Source organism: Schistocerca gregaria, chromosome 2 (genome assembly GCF_023897955.1).
Source record: "Schistocerca gregaria isolate iqSchGreg1 chromosome 2, iqSchGreg1.2, whole genome shotgun sequence".
NCBI lineage: Eukaryota > Metazoa > Arthropoda > Insecta > Orthoptera > Acrididae > Schistocerca > Schistocerca gregaria.
Window position 1 is genome coordinate 407,330,196 of NC_064921.1, and position 19,055 is coordinate 407,349,250.

Consider the following 19,055-nt stretch of genomic DNA (forward strand, 5'->3'; position numbering starts at 1 on the left):
AATTCCTACTAGCTTGCGCTACATTATTAATTTCGATTATTATTTAATAAATGTATCCAGAAATAAACACAGTAAACAGTACAGGATTGCGTAATTGATAATAGAAATTTAAAATGTGCAAATATTCCGTAATTTCTCATGTTCCAAAAAAATTATTATTTACCGTGCATTCAGTACTAGTACTTACCTATTATAACATCGAGATTAAAATATTTTATAAATTAATTCCTTTTCATAAATTGTAGTTTGTAATGTAACATACTGTGTATAAAATTATATGAAAGTTTTCAGAAAAGTAACACAGACCTGTCCAAAGTTCGAAAAGTAATACTGTTATCGACAACTACTGTTGAGAAAAAGCAATGCTAGAGGAGGATGTCTCGTTACAGTAGGCAAATGCATAAATTTCACCGCGGAGGCGTCGACCGTCCTGTCTCAAAGCGGGATAAATGTATTACGAGTTATGTTGGTTACTTCTGAAATAATGAACAGTTTTCTTATTTTTATCCATCTGTCTCGTTTTTATTTTACTGTCCCTTACAAAAGACAAACTGAAGAATTCCTGCTGCATTGAACCCAACATATAGCGTGAAGGACATCGCAACGGGAGTACAGGAAACAAACTAACACAAGGAATGGTAGCGTTCACCGCTAGGAGAGTTCTAACTATATCAAACAGGCAATAATGTGAGGAAGAAGTTTCTGAAATTGTGCGTATGAATCACAGCATAGTACTGTAATGAACAAGTGGAAAAATCTAAAAAGAAGAGTTTCGAATCATTTGCGCTGTGGTGTTACATATGGATGGTGCCGATAAATCGGCGAGGAAAGCTATTTCTGGAAAAAACTGGATTAAAGGACGGGATGATAGTTAAGGCACTGAGACGTCATGGACAGTTTCCGTGTTACCTGAGGGAGCCGTAGAGGGCATAACCTCAGGGTAAGACAGAGGTTGGAATGTCTCCACAAAATTATTGATACCTGAGAGTAAATACGAGCATGAGATGAACAGGTTTACACAGGAGAGACAGACGGCATCACACCAGTCAGAAGACTGATGTCCCAGAGAAAACACCAACCTGTAGGCGGCTCTGCTTGCGTTAGAATGTCCCGTTCGTAACTTGTAGGATCGACCTTTTTTGTCGCTGACACAGCACCCAGTACTTCGTCACCTTTTCATTCCACACACCATCCCATACACCAAACGCTTTCGGCTATCCGATGGATTGCATTGCGTAAGCCAAAGCGCTGCTCCGTTCCTCTTATGCCGTTGCCAGTAGCAATGTTAGCGCCCTGTCAGCTTGACAGGGCCGTGACTAGGCCACCATGTTACGACCTCATTGCGGGGTTGACCGGCAACTGCACGCCATTCGCTACCAACGGGTACCACCTATCCAATACCAGACAGGACACAGTGATTATTAGCCTCAGTGTCTCAGTAGCTCAGAGATTGTTCTGTCCAGTGTTTCGAAGTGTTTGCAAGAACATTCTCTTGGTGAAGTACGACGCCTGCGAAATAAGTTAATACCTCGCACGATCGCTCGGAAGCACAATTACAATACATTTGCTCATGATACGAGGGCTGTCCAGAAAGTAAGTTACGATTGATCGGGAAATGAAAATCACAGTGAAAATCAGAAATGTTTCATTTGTAACAGTTAGCTACACCTTTCAGCTACTTCTCTACGTAGTCGCCGTTCTGACTCAGACATTCGTCGTAGCGTTGTACCAACCTTCCAATACCCTCATCATAGAAGGCAGCCGCCAGTGCTTTCCGCCATTTCTCTACGCTGGCCTAAAGCTCGTTGTCTGTGGCAAAATGTTGTCTTCATAGCCAGCGGTTCGTTTGAGCAGAGATGAAACTCAGTGGGAGACAATTACGGGCTGTATTGTGGGTAACCAAACATTTCGAATCGAAACGATTCAGGAAAATCTTCATTGCCGTTGCAGAATGAGGCTGAGAATTGTCTTGAAGGACAAACCGCACGACAGTTACGTAATGTTGGTTGCATAGCATCAGGGGAAAATTCTCACCAGGCCCTCGTACTTGGAGGGAGACACTATTTTCTATAAAATCTTTACGCGCTCACTAAGAGTTCAGGAATGAAAAGAGCGACATAATTCTACCTAGAGTTATACTAGAGACACTGCCCAACACATCTTTGCAAAGCTTTATCGGATTTTCATAGTCGTTTCCAATTCGCTACCGATCGTAACTTACTTTCTGGACAGCCCTCGTATTTGCAACATCGAAAGTACTACGAGGGTTACCTTCATACTAATAAGAATCTTTAGAGCAATCGTCACCCTGCTGCCACATTATACCGGGTGGTTAAAAAACACGGACAAAATTTTATTTTGCTGTTTTTCCCACACTTTACATTGTACTTGAATTATGTGAAGTATGTTCGAAAGAGAGTGTAAAGTTTCGAATAGTACGTCTAGAGCACTCTACCGCCACACTGCCTGAAGCATATACCGCGTCAGTTGTAAGGCAGTTGGCTAGTCCGCATTCGTGAGTTGAGTAAAAATGACTGCAGTGCAGCGTGAATTCCGACGTAGGTTTAACGTTGAAACTCTATAGAGGAAGAGCATTGATAGTTGGAGTAAACGACGAAACTGGGTCTCTTTGAAAAGGTAAAAAGCCCAGGCCGACGGCGTGCAATCGTAGGAGCATGTAGAGAGCATTCAGGTAAAATTTGAACGAAGCTTGTTCGTCAAATGAATTAAGATTCAGGAGATTACATTTTCCAGTAAAATGGAGCTCCACATCATTGGCATCTCAATGTTCGATGGTTTCTCAATGAATCTGTACTTCTACGACGGTTAGATCGCATGCCGAATGAAGCCTTAGTGACTCACTTCCGGCCACCGAGACCTTTGTGACCTCATACCCTGCGCTTTGTTTCTTGTGGCGTTCGTTAAAGATGTAATTACGTATCACCCCTTCTCACAGATTTGAATCTCATCAGAAAACCTATCACAGATGCGGTGAACTCGGTGACGCAATACATGCGCCGTCGAGTGTGGGATGAATTCAGTTACCGCCTTAATGTTATCCATGCAGCCGGAGGAGGGAATATTGAACATCTGTAAACTTAAACGTATGTATAATCAAATGTAATTTACGGAATTAACATACAGCACTTAGTCGAATACAATGTTAGTTGAAGTTGTGCCCATCTTTTTGATATAGGGCCGTAATTGTTTCATTTTAGCAGTGTTTGGAATCGTAGTCCTTATACAACGATTGTAATAATTAAGTGAATAATTATGAAAGGTTTAAATTTGTTTATTCGTATTTCTTTTTCCATACCTATTTCGTTTTTATTGATATAAAATACCATCACTCGTATATAATGAAACATATTTACGGTTTGGTTTTATTTTCAAGCCCTAAAACGTCTTTGTTACACGAAATATGGAGCTCTGACTTTATTTATGGTGATTTACGTTCTATTTCCATCAGGAACGGTTATCTGCTTCCGTATTTTGGAGGTATTTCTTCTTTTTGCACTGTTGGTTTCTTCCTCATTCTTTTTTTTAATTTTTTATTTGGAGGACTGAACATATCCTGAAGTTGATGCGACACAATACAGCATGACTACTCTTCGTTTGGAAATGAGCACACTTTGTGCGCCGGAGTCGCAATGTGGACACTTTTATTGTACCAAGATTACCGGTTTCAACAGTGTTACGGTGCGATACTGTGCTGCTTTGGAACTTCTTTAAAATTTCCATCTTAGATTACATGTAGTCAAAGCATAAAACGCACTCTACAAAAATCCAGTTGATAAAATACACACAGTTGTTAAAATTTTCCTACCGTCCATTCAAATCGGCTGCGATCATGATGGTTTTGGTTTTTACTCTATGACAAAGTGTTTGCTTCATGTGCGGTTTGGCATACACCTATTACGACGATCTTTTAACATTTAAATGAAATGAAGGAGTAGTTTTGAAGATTCAATAGGTAGGTGAAAAAAGAGAAGAGAGGAAACCTTCATAAGGATATTGAACAGTGAATGCAAAGCAGTGGAAGCGTGAATCAATTGGTAAGAGATGGAGATGAGAGGGGTTGTAAGTAGAGGTGAAATGGCTGGGAGGTTTGAACTTGGACAATGTTTTACACAATATTCATGTACAAGGTAAGGTATCTAAAAGACATGCCTGTTATGCATAGGGTGAGGCAGCTAGGACAGGACACTCTAAAAACAAAAATATTGTTCAAATGGTTCTGAGCACTATGGGACTTAACATCGAAGGTCATCAGTCCCCTAGAACTTAGAACTACTTAAACCTAACTAACCTAAGGACATCACACAACATCCAGTCATCTCTAGGCAGAGAAAATCCCTGACCCCGTCGGGAATCGAACCCGGGAACCCGGGCGCGGGAAGCGAGAACGCTACCGCACGACCACGACTCTAAAAACATAAAAAACGAATAAGTTTGATGGACGTCCGATAAGTAATGTTCTGTTTTGTAAGAAATATTACACAAAATTCATCGATTTGAAATAATTTCATTAACATTGCACACAAAAGCGCCAAAGAAACTGGTATAGGCATGCGTATTCTAATACAGAGATACGTAAACAGGCAGAATACGACGCTGCGGTCGGCAACGCTTGGGACAAAGCAGAGGGCTGAAGTAGGGATTTTCCCGTACAACCATTTCCCGAGTGTACCATAAATATCACGAATCAGGTAAATCATCAAATGTGCAAAACCCCAGTGGCGGGAAAAGATCCTGCAAGAACGGGACCAACGACCAAATCGTTCAGTGTGACAGAAGTGCAACCCTCCCGAGAATTGCTGGGTGATTTCAATGATGGGCCATCGACAAGTGCCAGCGTACGAACCATTTAAGGAAACATCATCGACATGGGCTTTTGGAACGGAAGCCCACTCGTGTACCCTTGATGACTGCACGACACAAAGCTTTACGCCTCGCCTGGCCCCGTCAGCACCGCGCTTCGACCGTTGATGAATGGAAACATGTTGCCTGGTCGGACGAGTCTCACCTCAATTGTATCGAGCGGGTGAAATTGTACTGGTATGGAGACAACCTCATGAACCCATGGACTCTGCATGTAACCAAGGGACAGTTCAAGCTAGTGGAGTCTCTGTGATGGTGACGAGCGTGTGAAGTTGGAGAGATATCGGATCCCTGATACGTCTAGATACTGACAGCTAACACGCACGTAAGCACCCTGTCTGATCGCTCACATCCATTCATGTCCATTGTGCATTCTAACGGACGGGCAGTTCCAGCAGGACATTGCGACACTCCACATTTCCAGAATTAATACAGAGTGGCTCCAGGAACAGTGTTCTGAGTTTGACCACTCCCCACCATGAACATTATTGAGCATATCTGGGTCCCCTTGCAATGTGCTGTTAAGAATAGATCTCCAACTCCTCGTAGTCTTATGGATTTATGAACAGCCGAGCAGAATTCATGGTGTCAGTTCCCTCCGGCATTACTTCAGACATTAGTCGAGTCCATGAGACATCGTGTTGGTGCACTTTTGCGTGCTCGCGTGTGTACCAGTGTATCTGTCTCTCCAGTGTAGAATGCTTCTGTTACTTTTCTGCATAGTCGTCATGTTTTTCCGAGCATTTTTGGTAACGTGGTACAAATTTTTAGAAGCAAGTTTCGTACCCGGTCGAGTCCTGTGCTTTTAACCAGCTGTTCACTGTTTATGTGACTTCATGATCGGTGTTACCTCCAAGACGAAGTATGCGTTGGGGAACAAGTGAAAATCACTTCGGTCAAGATCTAATGAATACGGACTATGCGGGAACACTTCCCAGACGAATCCTCGCAGTCATTTGAGCTGTAAGAGCCCGAGCGTTGTCACGAAGCACGAGAAAATCGTGAGGCAAAAAGACAGGACGTCTTATTTTGATGACAGCTCGCTGACTCCTCGAAACGAGTACAGGAGCCGAACTGGTACCACAATAGTTTGAAAGAAACTTGTATCACGTTACCAAAAATACTTGAAAAACCAAGACAACTATAAAGAAGTATCATTAAAATATTTTCAACGCAATAAATCGTGCGTAATGTTTTTTTTATAAAATAAGGAAACTTGAAACTTCCTGGCAGATTAAAACTGTGTGTCCGACCGAGACTCGAACTCGGGACCTTTGCCTTTCGCGGGCAAGTGCTCTACCATCTGAGCTACTGAAGCACGACTCACGCCCGGTACTCACAGCTTTACTTCTGCCAGTACCTTGTCTCCTACCTTCCAAACTTTACAGAAGCTCTCCTGCGAACCTTGCAGAACTAGCACTCCTGAAAGAAAGGATATTGCGGAGACATGGCTTAGCCACAGCCTGGGGGATGTTTCCAGAATGAGATTTTCACTCTGCAAAACTTGCTTACTGCATGCCACGCATATATCGAGGTGCGGTTTTCGCAGTATTATAGCGTACAATATGGCGAATTTCCCGACGTTCGCAAGTAATTTTATCGCTTATATTCGTCGAATCGACACCGAATATTGTTTCTTTCCTAATAGAACTGTACACCTTTTCCTGTGGTATCTGAAAGAAGCCTCTGAGAGATCTTCCAAGACATAATTCGTATGCTACTTGATCAGATGGCATCAAGATAACCGTGCAGCCAATCACTGCCCACCGTTAGGAGAATAGGTTACACTAGCGCCTGCCTCAATTATACCAATTGTGCTGCCCGCCCAACGCAATTTACTAAATGTATTCGTAGCAATACATTTGTTTCGGTTTTTCGGTAAACGATAAATCAACTGCACGCTTACAAACTTAATGCCCCTGGAATATAAAAACCATAAGTTTACAATGAAATATCTATGACTCCCAGAGACACGAAATAGCACATACCATCTACGTTTGCAGCTACGTGATTAATCTGCAACCCACGCTTAAATGGCTATCAGAGGGTCCTTCGTACCACCTTCACACTACTATTCTACCATCCCATTTTCTAACAGTGCGTGGGAAAAATGAACACTTACATCTTTGTGTACAAGCTATGATATCCTTTATTTTGTGACAATGATCATTACTCCATTTTGAACGTTGGTGGCAATAAAATATATTCACACAGAAACAAGAAAATTGGTGGTTGAAATTTTGTTAAAATATGTGGCCGCAACGCAAAGCGTATTTATTTCAATGATTGCCACCCCATGTCGCTTATATATCCGTGACACTATTCCACCTATTTCGCGATACTACAAAACTAGCTACTCTTCTGTGGGCTATTTCGATGTCTTCCGTCAATCCTATCTTCTAAGGATCCCATATCGCGCAGCAATAACCCAGCAGAGTACTGACAAGCGTTATATAGGCAGTCTTGTTGATAGACCTGCTGCATCTTCTAAGCGTTCTGCCAGTAAAACGCAGTGTTTGGTTTGCATTCCCCCCAACATTATTTATGCGATCATTTTGATTTAATTTGCTTGTAATTGTAATCCTAGGTATTTAGTTGAATCGACAACCTCAAATGTAGGGTGATTTATCGTACAATAGAAAATTGACGAATTCCTTTTCCTACTCATGTGGATGACCTCACACGTTTTCTTATTCAGAGATAACGTCCGCTTTTCGCACCATACAAATTCATCTTTCAGTCGATTTTGACTTTTGGAAGAGTATACTAGACGGTTAACGACATCTTCATCTCCTAACAATCTTAGAGGTCTGCTCATATTGTCTCCTAAATCGTTTAGGTTGGTTAGGACCAGCAGAGAGCCTATGGCACTTCCTTGGGGAACGTGGCTATCACTTCTGCTTTTCTGGATGGTTTACCGTTAAACACCACGTACTATGATCCATCTGATCGGAAATTACGAATGCAGACGCACAACTGAAGCGATACTCCAGAGACACGCAATACGTTACGAAGTCATTTGTGAGTAACGGTGTCCAAAATACTTCTAGAATTCTAGAAATACGAAATCAGTTTTAGGTTTTCTATCTATATCACATATTGCTTTGCGGTAGTAAATTAATCTGTGCTGATTGTCAACCGACCGTTTGCTTCAAGGTAATTCATAATGTTCGAACACAGTATAAGTTCAAAAATCATACTGCAAATCGACTTCAGTGATAAGGGTCTGTAATTCATCGGGTTACTCCTTCTTCCTTTCATAAATATTGGCGTGACTTCCATTCTTTCCAGCTGTGGCATATGATTGATAAGAATGCGTATTGTATCAGCATACTCTGAAAGAACCTAATGGGTACGCCCTAGTGGGTACGCTATCAGGACCGGTAGACTTGCCTTTATTATGTGATTTAAGCTGCTTCGCCATACTGAGGATATCTATTTTCAAGTTACCCGTGTTGTTATTGACTGTTATTGTTACGATACAATGTTCTTCAGACATGCAAGTATGTCTGAAGGAACAGACACTCTCTTTGACGATTTGCAGCTGTGCAAATCGTGAAATGGATTCACATATTGAGAACATGTATTACCGTCAGCTTTTGTGAGAAATGAAAATTTCTGCCTCACCGGGACTCGAAACGGATTTCCCGTTTGTCATTAGTGGTCGCCTCAACCACTTGGGCAATCCGGCAACCAGTGCCGGTCCAAACCTTCATCTGTCACATATTCACAATACAAATCCTCACACAATCATGAGACTAAGGATAGGAAGAAAAATGATGTTTTGTGATGTCATTTTAGCTCCATCAGGCGGGATTATATCAGAAATGGCGACAGTGTCTGTTTTTACGCAGTAATTGCATTGTAGTAAACGCAGTTACTGCATAAACGTAGACAGTGTCGCCATTATTGATATGATCAAACCTGCTGGAGGCAAAATGACTATACAGTGTGCTTCAGACATGCATTTCAGACAGATTAGGCTGCAAACTGAATTCAACCTTGCCATATTGCACCACAGGTCCTTGAAAACATAGTTGACCTCTTAGTACCAAACAGTCCTGAACAAACAGGGAGCATCATGGTGAATACAGGGATTAGTGGCCACAAGATTGTTTTAGAGACACTGACCATTGCAACATCCAAATCCACCAAATTCTCTCCAATTGATCTGAGATGCCATTTCTTTTGACAGCAGAATCGATCTGGTTGCCATCCGTCCCGCTTCCAGCACAGCTTACGTCGACGATTTCTGTGGCCCTTTTGTCGCCCTTCATTGCAAACCATCTTGGGCTTACACATCAGCCCGCCCGCATACAGCGACTTTCTACTACTATCTTCGTGCTTGCCAAACCCTACCTTGGTCAACAAAGTCACCTGATCTCTCCCCAATTGAGGGCGTTTGGGGCAACTCTGTACTCTCAAGATCTAACGCGCCAGTTGGACAGAATGTACCATGACATCCCTGACGAGGGCACCCAACAACTCTCTCTGCCAGTGCCACGCCAAATAAATGCTTGCATAACGGCCAGAAGTGGACCAATGCATTATTGATTTGCTCGCCGGCCGGAGTGTCCGTGCGGTTCTGGGCGCTACAGTCTGGAATCGCGTGACCGCTACGGTCGCAGGTTCGAATGCCGCCTCGGGCACGGATGTGTGTGATGTCCTTAGGTTAGTTAGGTTTAAGTAGTTCTACGTTCTACGGGACTGATGACCTCAGAAGTTAATTCCCATAGTGCTCAGAGTATTTTGAACCATTTTTATTGATTTTCTCAATTTATGAAGCTCTTTCACTTGAGCAAATCATCCAGATTTTCTAGCATTGTTCAAATGGCTCTAAGCACTATGGGACTTAACTTCTGAGGTCGTCAGTTCCTTAAGACTTAGAACTACTTAAACCTAACTAACCTATGGACATCACACATATCCGAGGCAGGATTCGAAACTGCAACGGTAGCAGCAGCGTGGTTCCGGGCTGAAGCGCCTAAATCGCTCGACCACAGCGGCCGGCACTTATTAAGAAACAGATAAATTTGTGGTAAGATCCTATGGGACCAAACTGCTGAAGTCATCGGTGCCTAGGCTTACACACTACTTAATCTAACGTAAACTAACTTACGCTAGGTAGAACACACTCACACCCATGCCCAAGTGGCGACTCGAACCACCGGTGGGGGGAGGCGTGCGATCCATGGCAAGGCGCGGCAGTACTTATCATAGCCCAAAAGATCTAACCTTTGTGAATGTACTTCATAAGAGGTCTTCTGTCCTAAAGCAGTTCCATTTATGGGAGGTGTGGATCGCTTTGTTCAGATGAGTGAGAGATATGCAATTAGAAGGCGATCTCTAAAGTGGCGGCATCGTCTTTTCTTTTTCGTAATTGACCTGGCAAATGATGTCAGTTTCATAACGTGGAACTGTCAACATGGAGGAGGACATAACCAGTTCTCCTTTCGCCTTTCGCTTATCAGACATCTAACAGCAGACCATGAAATCAAAGGAAGAGAAAGACCAAATTTTCTAAGAAGAAACAAGCCGGGCGTCAAGAGTGTACCAGATGAATTTCGCCATGAAGCAGGAAAACATTTCCCAGTGAAAGACACAAGGAAACGCTGCAGGTTCTGCAGCACAAAGCAGAAGGAAGTACGAACCAACATGATGTGTATACACTGCAAAGTTCCTGTATGTGCATGTCCCTGCTTCGAAATATTTCATAGAAAATATATGTTCCTGATATCAACATTGGTAAAACCAACATCAAACATCATTTTCAATATAACCCTTGTAATTGTATAAACTGGTCACAAAAATTCTTTTTTTTTTTTGTAAAAGTTGTAGCTCAAATTAAATTTTCACTCTTATGCTCTGTTTCTACTCAAACCTATGCAATACTCCTACCTAATGACCAACGGGACATCTAAGTCCCACTTAAAATATTTAAAAAATCTGGTCGTAGGATTCATACAGCAGATAAAAATTTCATTGATTGCTTCCTGGGAGGTAGTCTCCTCTACTTCGCAACTATGTAAGTGTTGACCATATGTGGCTTTATTTCACAGACTTAGCATCTGCGGTAAATGAGAGATTTACACCGAATAAATTAATAAAAATGGTACTGATTCCCCATGGTACACAAAATGGATAATAACACTATTAGTGAAGCGACGGAAAAAGGTTGCTAAGGTTAAAAGAACACAATATCTCCAGGAGTGGCGATACGTATTTTAGTGAGGCTCGAAACTTAGTGCGACCTTCAATGCGAGATGCTTTTAATAGCTTGCACAACAAAACTCTGCCACGAAATACGATTGAAAATCAAAAGATTGGTTGGGTAGTTGTTTGGTTTGGTGATTTAGGGGACTAAACTGCGAGGTTATGACTCCATTTTTCTTTAGTCAGACAAGTCTGAGATTAAAACAAAATCCAAAGAGATTGTGGTCGTATCAGAAGCACACAATCAGTACTTTCACTGTGCTATACCAAAGATAATCTTCCCGATGACAGCACCGTTAAAACGGAGATATTAAATTCAATTTTTCGAATATGCTTCACCAAATAAGATGTAGTATATATTACAGAATTCAGATCACGAACAGCTGACGACGTGAGTACTTAGATGGATTCACGTATTATGAATACTTATTAGCGTCAGCTACTTATGACTAAGAAAAGTTGGTGCTGGGTAAGGACTGGAAACCAGGTTTCACACTTGTCATGAGCGATCGCCTAAACAACTTAGGTCATCCGAGCACTCCCGCAGGTGGCCAAAACCTCCACATGTCACGCACGGTCCAGATGCTCACACATTCACGAAACTAAATACAGAAAGACAAATGTTGTTTTCTGTAGTAATACTAAACCCGCCAGGCGTGGTTATATCATTAACGGCGGCAGTGTGTGTGTTTATGCAGTGACTGTATTTTTTAAAATGCTTTCTGAAGAACACTGGTACGTCAATTTAGCCCCACTAGGAGTGATTATTGGTGACAGCGCCAGTGTTTAAGTAGTAAATGCTTTTATTAGAATGCACATCTGAACGTCATTATATTGTAATAACTGCATTTACTCTATAAACGCAGTTACTGTGCCATTAGTGAATATTACAGCTGGAGGGGCTAGAGTGATGGTTAAAAACAACATTTGTCTTCCCATAATTAGTTTCACGAAATATCGAGCATTTGGATTGGAACTGTGTGACTTGGACCGGCACTGGAGGCATGCTCGGTTAGCCTGAGTTGTCCAGGCGACCGCTCAAGACAAGTGGGAAATGCGGGTTCGAGTCTTCGTCCGGCACAAATTTTAATGTGTCACAAGCAGTTGAGACAACACGCGAATCCATTTCATTACTCATGTCGGCAGCCGGTATTGATCCGAATTCTCGATTTATTTACTTCGTATTGTTTGGTGAAGCAATTTCCGAAAACTAAGTTCAGTAACTCCACTCTAATAACACAAAAATGGCTCTGAGCACTATGCGACTAAACATCTCGGGTCATCGGTCGTCTAGAACTTAGAACTACTTAAACATAACTAATCTAAGGACATCACACACATCCATGCTCGAGGCAGGATTCGGACTTACGACCGTAGCGGTTGCGCAGTTCCAGACTGAAGCGCCTAGAACCGCTCGGCCACCAGCGGCCGGCTCTAGTGGCCCCCTGATCATAATATTGCCATCGATATAGCGTAGAGAAGGTATTGATTGTGTCTTGCCGTTGGAGTACTTCACATACGAACGCAGTCGTCTCGGTTTTTATGTGATATTTCGAGGCAGAGTTCATTGTGAAAAATATTAGAAGCATCTGACAACTAAGAGCGCACTAAGTTTCGGGCTTCAGTAAAATATCGCCACTTTTAGAGATTTTGTGTTCTCTTGAATTTGGCATGCTTTTTCGTTGTTTCTGTAATCCGCAACTTTGTTTTGATCCGTTCGTTGTAACATTGGGGGGATTTTTACCACATTTCATTAATTTATTTGGTATAGATCACGCAACTACGATATATACCACTTCCTTAAAGTTAAGCCATATCTTGTGTACACTTACGTAGTATAACTTTTCCTTTCAGGCCTGCAGGAGGAATTTTATGGAGAAAGGACTACATATTGTTTGTTATTGTGATTTTAAGATTCAAATTTGTAGAATCATTGTCCACTGCCGGAATAATAGGCTCGCAATTTCTAATTCCCAACGACGTGTACAGTAATTATTACAGACGTGTCAGTTTGATCGGGATAAGACATCGTAGAGAACTAATAACTTCAGGCTCTGAAAATGTTTGCTTCAGTTAGTAGCGATCTGCATAAGATGTAAAAAAATGGTTGCTAATTGTTCGTCGGCAACTCGTTATTCCAGGAAGCGTTACAAAAACTCAACACCTGAGCCTTCCACTGTGAAAACGGTCATTATCATTCTTTGAAATAAACAGACAGTTTTAAGTTAACATACTGATTATTAACGGAGATTACAAATGGTGACATATGGCCAAGGCAAGGGAGAAGAAGTCTCTGTCTCGAAGCAACAAGCGAGAAAGAGTGTCTCTTAAAGACAAGCGATGAACAACGTATGAGAATGAGAGGTAGCATTTTGTTCATTTCATTGCAATCACTGATATACCCCAAGGTTGCCTTCTCTGGCTATGAAAACTCACTGGAATACATTTTCCTTTCTTCTATATAGCAACTATAATAAATTACACGTATCACTTGATGTATCCTTTCAGGAGTCCGTTGGGAAGGACTGGAGACTGTCTCTTAGGACGATGTGAAGCAGATTTTTATTTGATTTTTTTTAAATAGATGTATTTTGTGTTTACTTTTGGTGGATTTTGATATTGCACTTGTCATTGTCGCTACAAATGCCTTGTGGTGACAAATCCCCGTATGAGTCATGAAACTCCGTATCTGCCCGGGATTATTTGTTGCTAAGAGGTTAATTGTGTTTTCTAGGACCTGTTACCGCTTTATTCCACGTATCAGAATTCAAGGGTGAACATATTGAACACTTGTTATGACGGTCTTAATAACAATCACAGGAAACGTTTTGTGTTCGCATACAATTTACACAGAAGGGCAGACGTTTGCGGAATTTTTTCTCCCCTCGACGGGACAGCATGATTTTGATGCTGTTATCTTCTAGATAAAGCTGTAAAATTGTGGCTTTTTCGGGGTTGTGGCATTCAGCGACTGTTGGTGGAAGGTAAAGAATTTTGGAGGCCCAAGACAAGAGAAAAAGATGAAGGACGGCTGTGAGCAGAATGGAACGGTGCCAGAAGAGGGCGGAGGGAACGGTGCGATGCCTCAGCCAGCTGCCATTGACTGCGTTCGCGCGGCGCTGTTTTTCTGAGCAGCAGGGCCGGCCGCACTAGACAAAGCTGACCTCTGCCAGCGTGAACGAGCGACGACCTGCTCACAATCACAGGCTGCGGGTATCTCACAAAGGCGGCAACTCTACTTGCCGCTTCCTTCATCGTCAAATCACTATCGCAACCAAACTGAACACAATACAGATGTTGTTCACATAAAACTCATCAGTCACGTTACCTGATCAGCAACCAATTTAAAATCAGTTTCTTCTGTAATTTTTAAAGTAGAATTGTTCAGCTTCTTTAAAAGCTTTTTGCTGTTGTAATTATGTAGCCTTCCGCAGCCAGAGGCAATTGACGTAAAAGTTTTCTGCGTATCTTACCGCATCCTAATGAAAAAAAAGTACTGCCACGGTTACAGTAGCCCCAGAAGAAATCCGATGTAACAATAGTAAAACGTTGCTTTCCCCAGTTTCGTTTTTTTACATTGTGACACATTACGATACTCACAAAAGTTTTTTATTGTGTCCATTTCCCTTCAACAGCACATTGCGTTGAATGATCAGAATTGATTGGCTCTGAGCACTATGGGACTTAACTTCCGAGGTCATCAGTCCCCTAGAACTTAGAACTACTTAAACCTAACTAACCTAAGGACATCACACACATCCATGCCCGCGACCGTAGCGCTCCAGAAAGGATTCACATTGCATGTTGGGTTTGGTCTGTGCCCAGATGAGCAATATCTAACAAAACGGTTAATCAAATAATTTCAGTGATATTGTGTTCTAATAACAATTTCAAAGCTCTGAATAATGCATTTAGCGAACGCGCTTGTTATATAAATGGCTTCTAATACACTGAATTCCGTGGTTTGAGTTATGGAAGAAGCGTTAAGGAATCGTTAACCTGCAAGTTCCCTTCAACGTTTTGTCCTGAATTCCTTTTCGAAGACACATTCAGTTGCCATAGAAAGAAGTATACACTTTATTTAAACAAAGAATAGTCGGTGTCGTAATTGTGGAGAAGTAAACATTGAAAACATATGTAGGAAAATTTCCACACTGCCCACTGTAATTCAGAGGAAACTGTATCTCAGACTACTTACTCGTTTCGGATATATTTGAGGTTGGCTGTCTGCTCTGCCACAGACTACGTAAGGTGCAATAAAATAATACTGACAACAACAAAGAATTTGAGGTGCGAAGTGAATAAATTGAGAAAAAATTGGCGATACAGTGATTCATGTCTGGTAATCTCAAAAAAAAAAAAAAAAAGTTCAAATGTGTGTGGAATCTTATGGGACATAACTGCTAAGGTCATCAGTCCCTAAGGTTACACACTACTTAACCTAAATTATCCTACGGACAAACAAACACACCCATGCCCAAGGGAGGACTCGAACCACCACCGGGACCAGCCGCACAGTCCAACGCCCTAGAACGCTCGGCTAATCCCGCGCGGATGTGAATCTCATACACCGAGGTTATGGAGTGTCGGAATTATAGATGGAGATGCCCGATTCTATGTAACACCTGCAGCAGCAGAGTGCGTCTCTAAGCTGAAGCTAATGCACTCAGCATTTTGTACAGTGTTGTTTCGGTACTATGGACGTAATTGACTGCCACAGAGACGCAGCGAGTACAGTCAGCTAACTGCTGTGTGTATTACAGGTGTTGCTGTTCGCTGAGTACAGTTGGCTGATTGCTGCGTGTGTTGCAGGTTCTGCTATTCACTGTGTACAGCTGGCTGACTGCTGTGTGTTGCAGGTGCTGCTATTCCCTGTGTACAGCTGGCTGACTGCTGTGTGTGTTGTAGGTGCTGCTATTCCCTGTGTACAGTTGGCTGAGTGTTGCAGGTGCTGCTGTTTCCTTATACAGCTGGCTGACTGCTGTGTGTGTTGCAGGTGCTGCTATTCCCTGTGTACAACTGGCTGACTGCTGTGTGTGTTGCAGGTGCTGCTATTCCCTGTGTACAGCTGGCTGGCTGCTGCGTGTGTTGTAGGTGCTGCTATTCCCTGTGTACAGTTGGCTGAGTGTTGCAGGTTCTGATGTTTCCTTATACAGCTGGCTGACTGTTGTGTGTGTTACAGATGCTGATATTCCCTGTGTACAGCTGTCTGACTGCTGTGTGTGTTGCAGGTGCTGCTATTCCCTGTGTACAGTTGGCTGAGTGTTGCAGGTGCTGCTGTTTCCTGGTACAGCTGGCTGACTGCTGTGTGTGTTGCAGGTGCTGCTATTCCCAGAAGAAGGCTGGGCACGCAGCGCCTCCTCTTCCTACTGGACACTGACGCCCGCCTGGTGGAGTCGCAGCCGCTGCAAGGTCGTGGAGGTAGCAGGCACCAGGAGGTCAGTCATCCTTACCACTACTTCCTCTTCTATGCAAGCTAACGTCTTCCTTTCTGGTATCAATTATATTTCTTTTGGGATGGAAACACCCGTTTTTCATAAAACTATTGACCGAACCGTCCAGATGTACAGTATTTCGGCCATCAGAGATGTAGCTGTCGTCCAGTGGATTGATGAACTGACCTTCTGTAGGCTCGTAGTCCATTCTCCCCTCACGAGGCGCTCCATACTTGATATAAGATACTATTAAAAATGCCTCATTATATCACTTCTTTTATATTAATGATCGAAGGTATGCATAATGTCATATAACGAATTACTCTAAGTTTTAGAACACAAATACCCAGATAAATGGTTTGTGGGGAAGTAGAGGGGAGACCAATAAAAAGTCTTGCTGCCCATTGACAGGCAGTCGCTCATCAAAATATGCTCTTTGAGTAGACATTCATACGAAACTTGTGCATTAGTACAAAAGTGTACTTTATTAAACCTTGTATGTGTTGTGAAGCACTAACTATGCCTTTAGTGGCTTTGTTGTACTCCAGCTCCATCAAACTGGCAGTGATGAAACATTGTTTTCGAGTTCGTAGAATTACACTGTGTTTGGATTCTTCGGATAAGCATGTTCGCTTGTAACGAATATATTAATATTTTTGTATCTGGTATATCCCCTCCTTTCATAAAGCAATGTCGTCTTTGTCAGCACAAAATAGTCCCGCGTTTTATTGACAGAATATAGTTTTTAGTAGCTGCTTTTTGGAAATGAGCCCGATTTTACCCTATAGGGCGCCGCTGTAATGTAAAAATTGAAACGCCTGAAAACTGTACTCAATATTATCTCCTATCGAGCACAGTCTCGTTCAATTTAAAATTTAAAACGCCGATATCGACCGGCATCGGCCATTTTGAGGTCATTACAGACAGCAGCAGTTAGTGCTTCCTCTCACGATCTGATCATAGCCAGTGAAGGCGAAACTGAAAGAACTAACTTCTTCCGTCGCAGCACCCTATGACAACCGTGTTTCTCGTATACACTTTGCGGAAACAGCTGTCTCTGTTGCTGTGGGGAAGTTCCAGGATTGTAGCCGACTGTTACGTCTTTCTGAACGCAGTATTCATCTTCAGGCGAATTTCCGAGAATCATGCACTATCCAACTGACAGACACTATCACACATAGCAATGTCTTACAACATGTGAATCTCCATACCATGGAGAATGTTGTATCTCTCAACACTTATCAGGCTTTCGCCTCACATTTAGCCAGTCTTGCAAAGAAATTTAATATATTGTTTTATTCCGTTTTTAAATGACGACATTCACATTTTATGTGCTGCATTTTTTTGGAAATAACAAAAATTACTCCGAATATTTGTTACAGGAATGACGGCAATCAAGGAAATCTTGTCATTACCTTTTTTAGTTGTCTGTCTGTCAAAATATTTCTTTACTACACTCATATGATAAGTAAGTGAACTCCAATTAAGCAGAAATAATATCAACACGCTAAATACAAACTGAAACTGAAATTACTCTAAATTAAAATATTTGCGTCCTCAATTCATGTAAAATTATTAAGACATTAACGAAACTCAATTTATTAGCAAATATCACATGTTGCAAAGTACTAGAACTTCTGTTTTAAGGTATAAATTGTATTTCACCGAGGTATTATGGCTTAATCGTCCCATGTAGCACTAGTTTCAAAACTATGTGGAAATTTACTTGCTACAAAATTTCTGGAATTAAGGCATTAACAGTATATTCCAAACAGCTTTATCGTTTTATAAAACACTTAAATTGCAGAATTCGAATATTTAGAAATGCTGCACAAAACGGTACCTCATATCTAGCAACAACAACAACTGTATAACATGGCGGAAACCGCTAATGGCGGTCTGTAGTTCCCATTCCGCCTAACGATTCTAAAACCAGTAGACCTAAACACCGACCATGAGACATCAAGTATTCCTAGCTACACTATCCTCTAGGTACAACGCTCTTTCATACTCTTTTAAGATCTATCTGCTCTCAGTGCAGACGACAGACAACGTAGAAGGCCTGCGGTAACATTTCGGGAAGTTCAGTTCCACACTTGCACGGTAGGCGGCGATGCGCATATGACCTGGTAGTGTAATTAGCTCCGATGTTGCGACGGTGATGCACACTTGGAATTCCCACATCCCGCTCTTGTTAAGTACACCGCGAGGAACGTACATCAACAAATGTGAGCAGTCTTCATCAGCTTAAACATTGTAGTTCTGATCCTGCTTACGACAGAGTGATTGTAAATGTTATGTATACACTGTCTACATGTTATTGATCGGCTCCGGGATATATTTAATCAATTAATTAGCATCCAACTGATCTATATTCAAAATTTTCCTCGTAATACTTAAAGCAATCTGTGAAATACAAGCACAAAATTCTTAGACTGCGTTTGAGAAATCGGCACCTTGCTGAATGTAGAGAGCTTTTGTTGTACTAGGGCTCATCATTTCGCTGTAGGTGAATTAAATCGTTTC

General features: G+C 41.9%; 1 protein-coding gene across 1 annotated transcript in view; it reads left to right on the plus strand.

The window, feature by feature from the left end:
- LOC126322813 (uncharacterized) overlaps positions 1-19,055 on the plus strand; it is a 385,307-nt gene that overhangs the window by 165,618 nt on the left and 200,634 nt on the right. The window contains exon 2 of the mRNA XM_049994585.1: positions 16,414-16,532. Coding sequence (XP_049850542.1) covers positions 16,414-16,532 — 119 coding nt within the window. The remainder of the gene's footprint in view (positions 1-16,413; positions 16,533-19,055) is intronic.